Consider the following 7,032-nt stretch of genomic DNA (forward strand, 5'->3'; position numbering starts at 1 on the left):
TCTCCTTCCTGGAATTATAAGGTCTAATTCGCATTTCAACCTCATTTCTTCACCAACTTACACTCAAATTCTCGCGCAAACCCATCTTCGCTTCGAATTTCTAGCGCACCATTCTCAAATCCGAGTTCGATACTCAAATCCATCGCTTCCACTGATTTGACCGGCGTATTCCGGCCAATTTGAAGGTAATTTTCTTCGAGTTTTTTCGATTTTCTTGCCTTTTTTAAGGAAATTCTTCTTCTCCCTTCTTTCCTTCTTTGAATTTGGTTATGGCTCGAGAAAGGAGGCGTCAACCAGGTCGATGGGGTCAGGTTAGGGATCCCCGTGACCGCGCCGATGTTTGGAACGGGGAACGAACTGGGGAAGACCCGGAAAGGGGGATTCCGACCGTTCCTTTAAACGCCGCGCCGCCTCGGCAGGACGCCGAGGCCGGCGAGGTGGAGCAACCTGAGAAGAGAGAACGGGCTAGGTAGGCTGAAGATTTGCCCCCTGTGCTCTGGGACCTGCTTCCTGGGCATGCTGAATGGCAGGACGCCGAGCCCCAGGATGCCATGGTGAGAAATACCCCATACTCGTGGTGGGTTCGGCACGCCGAAACCTACCGGTTCGCCGAGCAAATTGAGTTTCACTACGGCATTTTTGAAGAGGATGGGCATTGGTGCCGAATGCCCTCGCCGACTGACAGGATTCACTGTCCCCCTCCTGGGTATATAGGAGTTTACACTCGGCAATTACAATACGGGCTTCGGTTTCCTTTGGATCCCTTCGTCAGGGATATTTTAATAAAGTACATGATCTCCCTATGCCAATTAACACCCGTTAGCATTCGGCGGGTGATGACTTATCTCTGAGTGTGTCGGTTTTTTGCTGTTGAGCCGAATTTGCACTGCTTCCAAAAGATGCATCAGCTAGTGCAAAACCTTCAGAGCACATACGGCCAACATGGGTCTTCAGGCTGGTGGCAAATAGAGAGCCGCCCCCATTATCTGACTATGTGGCCGAACGACTCCTCGGACAAAGATTGAAGGGGTCAATGGGTCTGGGTGAGAGTTCCCGCTGATCCCGAGCATCCCTATTTTTTCGGGGCTCCCCGATACCTCTCCAGGCCTGATCCGAACATGCAGGATTTGGGCCTTGAGGACCCTGATGCAGCTCGTCACCCCAGCTACGAGCAAATGAGCTTCTTCGGGAAGCAGAATAACCCTGGGGGAGTTGGCCGAATGAGATTTTCCCGGCCAGATGACTTCCAGATAACCATTACGTCTTCCAAGAGAAGATGTTGGCAGTTGTCGGCCTCAGCCGAAAGTACAGGGATGGTAAGTATGTTCGGCTGGGGCCAAGGACTTTGACTTGTTTAATTTTCCGCTTATCTTTGATGCTTATTCCCGTAGTCTAACCTTCGTCTGTTCTTTTCAGAGCTGAGCGAAGCTACTTCGGGGGTTGACTATAACCGGCTTGGGGTGAACGCTGAACGAGTCATTTTAGACCGGGCTCCAGCGATCACAGCTTCGAAGGACTGTCCGCTGCATCTGCAAAAAACAGGCCTTCAGATTGAAGCTGCCGCCGAATACACCAAGCAGAAGCCTTGGTGGGAGAAGCGAGATCCCCTTTGGCCTTTATTACCTGAGGAAGCACAGGCTGCTCAGACAGCAGCTGACGTGTCCCGAGTAATCGACTCCTTGGAAGGAGATGTTGGGACATCTGGTGCTGCTGAGAGGGATATCCCTGCATCTGGAGCTCAGCCGAGGGTTTCAGTAAGTTCATGACTTGCTCGTTTTTTTTTTTACTCACACTTTGCTGCCCCCCCTTTCTGCAGTCCGAGGAAGGGAAGGGAAGGCGCCTGCTCGTTCTGAGGATCCATCTTCGTCAGAATCTGAAGAAATGGACGAGCAGCCCTTAGCAAAGAGGAGAAGGAGGTTAGCCGTGTTGGGGCCTCGTCAGTTTCAGACGGGGATGAGGCCTACCGGGGGCATCCTCATACGGGAGCCTGATGAAGGTAGACGCTCGCCGAGGGCTCCCCCTCCGCCGGAAGCTCCGTGTCCTCAAACCCCCCCTCCACCTCCCGAAACTCAAGAGATGGAGGTGGACCAAAGAACTCTTGATCTGAAGGGGGGGTTCAGGGATGCCCTGTTGAAGATTCTGAGAAGCCGATTGATGAAGGCTTCTCAGATGATATTGATAGGGAGGTTGACGCTTTTCTTCGTCAACCTGATCTGGGGGAGGAAGCAGAGGAGGTCGTTGCTGCTGATCCTGGTGGAGACCAATTGGGCTCCGCCGAAGGAGAAGGTCATGCTGAGCCTAAGAAGATTCAGGAGGTTCCCTCTTCTTCCTTCCCCTCATTCCAGACGCTGAACTCTGGAGATTTGGGTTTCTCGGCCCCCCGCGTCAATGTCCCATAACCTGTTTGGGAACGAATTTGGGGCCAGAACCGTGAAGGGGCTGCAGGTTACTTCGGCGACCTATCTAGCATGTCCGAAGTGGACCGAGCAAGGGTGTGGTCGCTGAAGGCCACGGCTGGGATGGGAGAATCCAGCCGAAGGGTCCCTGACCCTGCAAGAGACAACCAGCGTTTGCTGATGCAGGTACTTAACCTTTTAGTTACTTTGCTTTGCTTTCATTCAGCTCTTCTCCTCCTTTCTGGCTCTTTCCTTTTTTATTATTTTATTTATTTTAACTGATGTGCCCCTGAAAACAGCTTGTGCACAATCAGACTCTTACTGTAGTGTTGATTGACACCCTCCCAGACAAGCTGGAGCATGCCTGGGAGGATGAAAAGATTGCCCGGGAGGAGGCGAAGCTTGCTGAGCTGAAACAGCAGGCTGCTGAAGAGAAGCAGCAACAGAGCGAAGAGTATGAAAAAAGGGTTGCTGAAGCCATTCAAACCTTCTGCTCGGCTATGGAGAAGGAAGTTTTTCCCCCGCTGATGGAAGGGGAGAAATTCCTTCAGGAGCAAATGGGAGTGGACATCTCCAAATTTAAAGCTGCCATCGAGAGCCGAATTCAAGAAGGAGCTGCTGCACAAGCTGAAGTGCAGCAGAAGCTGGAAGCTCTTGAAGCCAGCAGGATGGCTGCTAAAGAGGCTCTACAGGCTAGGGATGTTCACCTTTCTGCTGCCCAAGCTGCTGCTGAGAGCCAGGACCAGAAGCTGAAGGAGCTGGAGGATCAGCTGAAGGTGAAGGGAGATGAGCTGACCCAAGCCAAGGCCGAGGCTTCTAACGTCCAGCTGGAGCTTAATGAGAAGAAGACTTCTTCCTCCAAACTCTCAGAAGAGTTAGAAAAATCTAAAAAGGATTTGGAGGAGAGTCAAAAGAAGTTGGCTGACGCTGAAGCCTTACTTCAAGTCTGCCTCTACACCCAAGAAGAGTATGAGATGGGCTACATAAATGGGTTTAAGGTGGCTCGGAGGTTGGCTCTCCATGCTGAGCCTTCGATGGATTGGTCCAAGTGTGCGCTTTGGGCTCAGGACCCCGAGGATCCGCACATGTTGTATGCCACTCCTGCTGAGCATGAGATCCTTCAGGCTGAACAAGCCGAGGAGGAAGCTGAGCGGCAGGAGTTGGAGGCTGAACAGCGAGCCGCTGAAGCTCAGGCAAGGGCCCAACCTGCCTCCTCTGCTGCTGGAACCGAGACTGCCCCGGGGCTAGGCCCGGCTGATCAGCTTGATCCTCCGACTGAAGCATAGGAAATCGGGCAGTCGTCTTCAGAGTCTTGCAGATCAACATGTGCTTAACTTTAGACTCGCCACTTTCTGAATCTCTTTTTGCCTTATCTTTTTGCTTTAGCTTGCCTTGATGTACAAACAGTTTATTTTTGTTTCTGTACGTATTTTGACAGCTGTTATTTTCCGCTTGTGGGCGGCTGCCGATATAGTCTTTAATTTATTTGAACTTTGTAGCTTGCTTTCTGAGCATTACTTTCATTAATCTGATGCTTCTTCTTCGATTGCTTTGTCTTATTTTGAATGCTTTACTATTTCTGAACTTTGAAAATTTCGCAAAAATTTGCTAAGAACAAAGCTTTCGACTTGAAGAATTCTGCTAAATATAAACTTGCACTGATAGTGCCTCTTGCCCCCCGCCAGGAATCTGAAGACTCGGGTCTTTGGATTGCTGAGTTGGGTTTTGTTTCTTTAGCTTTCAGACGAAGCTGAATAAAATATTTCTATCTTTAAAAATGGATATCCGAAACACAGGGCCAACTGAAGGCAATGTTTCGGATAATGGCTTTCTGGGATACAAGGCTCAGTTAAGGCAATATCCCAGACTTTTCCGTGGACTCATGTCTTTAGAGAGCAAGTCTTACTGAAGTTTGACTTCAGCTGAAAGATCGGTGTTCTTTAAAAAGACGAGTTTGTCAGCAATCTGAAACCCAGTTACCCGGAGGCGAAGGTTTCAGACGAGGCTGAATAAAAAATCTCCAACAGTTGTTGTTGTCCTTGATTTTCTGTCTATCTTTTAAAAATGGATTTCGAAACACAGGGCCAAATGATGACAATGCTTCGGATAATGGCTTTCTGGGATACGAGGCTCAATTAAGGCAATATCCCAGACTTGTCCATGGACTCATGTCTTTAGAGAACAAGTCTTACTGAAATTTGGCTTCAGCTGAAAGACCAAAGTTCTTTAAAAAGACGAGTTTGTCAGCAATCTGAAACTCAGTTACCCGGAGGCGAAGGTTTCGGACGAGGATGAATAAAAACCCTTAAAGAGTAGATAGAATAAAGAAAAGTTGAAAGAATAAAAAGTTGCTAATACTTATAGAAATGGTGGCTCCAAGGCCTTTCATTGATTCAAAGTGTACTTACAAAGATTGTTCTGCCTCGAATGGTTTACACATGATATTTCTTCAGTACATCAGCATTCCAGTGATTTTTCAACTCAGTTCCATCCAACTGCTGAAGTCGGTATGTCCCTGGCTGAAGCTCATCACAGATTTCATAGGGTCCCTCCCATGCAGCTGAGAGTTTCCCATGGATTCGGCCTTTCTGAACTGCAGCAGCATTCCGAAGGACAAGGTCTCCAACTTTGAGAGGCCTTGCATGGACCCTTCGGTTGTAAAATTTTCAGATTCTCTGCTTATAAGCAGCCATTCTGACTCGGGATGAGTCTCTCACTTCATCAAGAAATTCGCGGGATTCTTTCATTAGGTCCTCATTCTCAACCGAGAAGTGGTGCACTTGTAAACTCTCAGGGCCAATTTCCACTGGAAGAACGGCTTCGGCACCATACACTAGTTCAAAAGGTGAATAGCCCGTAGCCTCTTTTTCAGTAATCCGAAGGGACCAGAGGGTTCCTGGGAGCTCCTCCAGCCACTTGGACTTTTGATCTTCCACCCTCTTTTTGAGGGCGTTCAGGATCTGTTTATTTGCAGCTTCGGCTTGTCCGTTACTTTGCGGGTGGCATACCGCTGAATATGCCAGTTTGATCCAGAACTGATCGCTATACCGCTTCAGCGGCAAGTTATCGAACTGCCTCCCATGATCGAAGACAAATACTTTCGGGATGCCGAAACGAGTGATGATATTCTGCCAGATAAACTTTCTAACAGTTTGCTCTGTAATGTTCGAGGCTGCTTCGGCCTCGATCTATTTACTGAAATAGTCGACACCGACTATCAGCCATTTTTTCTGGTATGTAGCATCTGGAAATGGTCCCAGTATATCCAGTCCCCATTGGGCGAATGAGAGTGGATTGAGGATCGGCTGAAGGTCTCTAGCTGGATGATGGATGACTGGCGCGAATTTTTGACATTTTTCACATTTCCGGACCAGTTCCTTAGCATCTGAGATCATGGTGGGCCAGTAATACCCGGCCCTCAATGCCTTGTGGGCTAAGGCCCTTCCCCCGATGTGGTTCCCGCAGATGCCGAGGTGAATCTCCCGAAGGATATAATCTACATCTGTTGGTCCCACGCATTTCAGCAATGGGGCTGAGAAGGACTTTTTCAGAAGCTCCCCTCTGAAGACAATGAACCTTGAGTTGGTTCTCTTTAGCTTGGAGGCCAAAATTCTGTCTTCGGGAATTTCTCCCCGAAGCTTGAAAGCTAGGATGGGATCCATCCAGCTGGGCTCTAGGTCAGCGCAGCACACTTCAGGTGCTTCGTCGACACTTCTTTCTCGACGCACTTCCACATATACAGATCTGTTCAGCTCAGTGAGAGTTGAACTAGCAAGTTTGGAGAGTGCATCGGCTTGAGTATTCTGACCCCTTAGGATCAACTGAACCTCAAAAGTTCTCTGCTTTGCAATGACTGATTTGATCTTGGCAAGATAGGCTATCATAGAGGGCTCTTTGGCCTCGTAGCTGCCACTGATCTGATATGCAACTAGCTGAGAGTCTGTTTTCAGGCAGACATGCTCGGCTTCCAGAGGGATGCATAATTCTAAGCCAGCGATTGCTGCCTCATATTCAGCTTTGTTGTTCGAAGCCTTAAAAGAAAATTTTAGTGCATACTCAAAGGATTTGCCTTCGGGAGAGGTTATCACTACCCCTGCCCCCGAACCATTTACGGTGGAGGATCCGTCCGTAAACACGGTCCAGACTTTCTTTTCATTGTCTGGCGTTTCTTGGTACGAGCATTCAGCTAAGAAGTCCGCTAGAGCCTGAGCCTTGATGGCTGCCCTCGGCTGGTAGCTGATGCTGAATTTGGTAAGCTCGAAAGCCCACTTGGCCAGCCTACCAGATTTTTCAACTTTGCCGAGAACTTTTTCCAGCGGTTGATCAGTTAAGACCACAATCTGATGGCAATCAAAATAGGGCCTCAGCTTCCGAGCAGCTACCACTACTGCAAAGGCGACTTTCTCGAGTAGAGGGTAGCGAGTCTCGGCATCCGTCAGAGTGTGATTGACGAAGTAGATCGGTTGCTGAATTTTGTTTTCTTCCTTCAGCAGCACTGCACTGATGGTGGCTGGGATAACAGCCACGTACAGATACAAAGTTTCTCCCTCTGCTGGGCTAGCCAGCGTTGGGAGTTGAGCCATATGCTCCCAAGCTGCTTGAAGGCTTCTTTTTGCTCTTCTTCCCAAACGAGCTC

At 49.0% G+C, this 7,032-nt stretch overlaps 1 protein-coding gene across 1 annotated transcript; it reads left to right on the forward strand.

Annotated features, from left to right (window-relative positions):
• Positions 1 to 1,118: 1,118 nt before the first annotated feature.
• Positions 1,119 to 3,682, forward strand: LOC110692865 (plectin-like). The gene is made up of 6 exons (XM_021869946.1): positions 1,119 to 1,316; positions 1,392 to 1,754; positions 2,121 to 2,315; positions 2,427 to 2,582; positions 2,696 to 2,949; positions 3,064 to 3,682. Exons 1-6 carry the CDS (start codon positions 1,119 to 1,121, stop codon positions 3,680 to 3,682), a joined length of 1,785 nt encoding a protein of 594 aa, XP_021725638.1.
• The last annotated feature ends 3,350 nt before the right edge of the window (positions 3,683 to 7,032 follow it).

Source organism: Chenopodium quinoa, unplaced genomic scaffold (assembly GCF_001683475.1).
Source record: "Chenopodium quinoa cultivar QQ74 unplaced genomic scaffold, ASM168347v1, whole genome shotgun sequence".
NCBI lineage: Eukaryota > Viridiplantae > Streptophyta > Magnoliopsida > Caryophyllales > Amaranthaceae > Chenopodium > Chenopodium quinoa.

Excerpts from the sequence above, each read along its gene's own strand:
- LOC110692865 (XM_021869946.1), top strand. The coding sequence starts at position 1,119 with ATGCAGGATTTGGGCCTTGAGGACCCTGATGCAGCTCGTCACCCCAGC. Across the intron at positions 2,583-2,695 it reads ACCAGCGTTTGCTGATGCAG|CTTGTGCACAATCAGACTCT; the intron begins GTACTTAACCTT and ends CCCTGAAAACAG. Across the intron at positions 2,950-3,063 it reads GGGGAGAAATTCCTTCAGGA|GATGGCTGCTAAAGAGGCTC; the intron begins GCAAATGGGAGT and ends TGAAGCCAGCAG.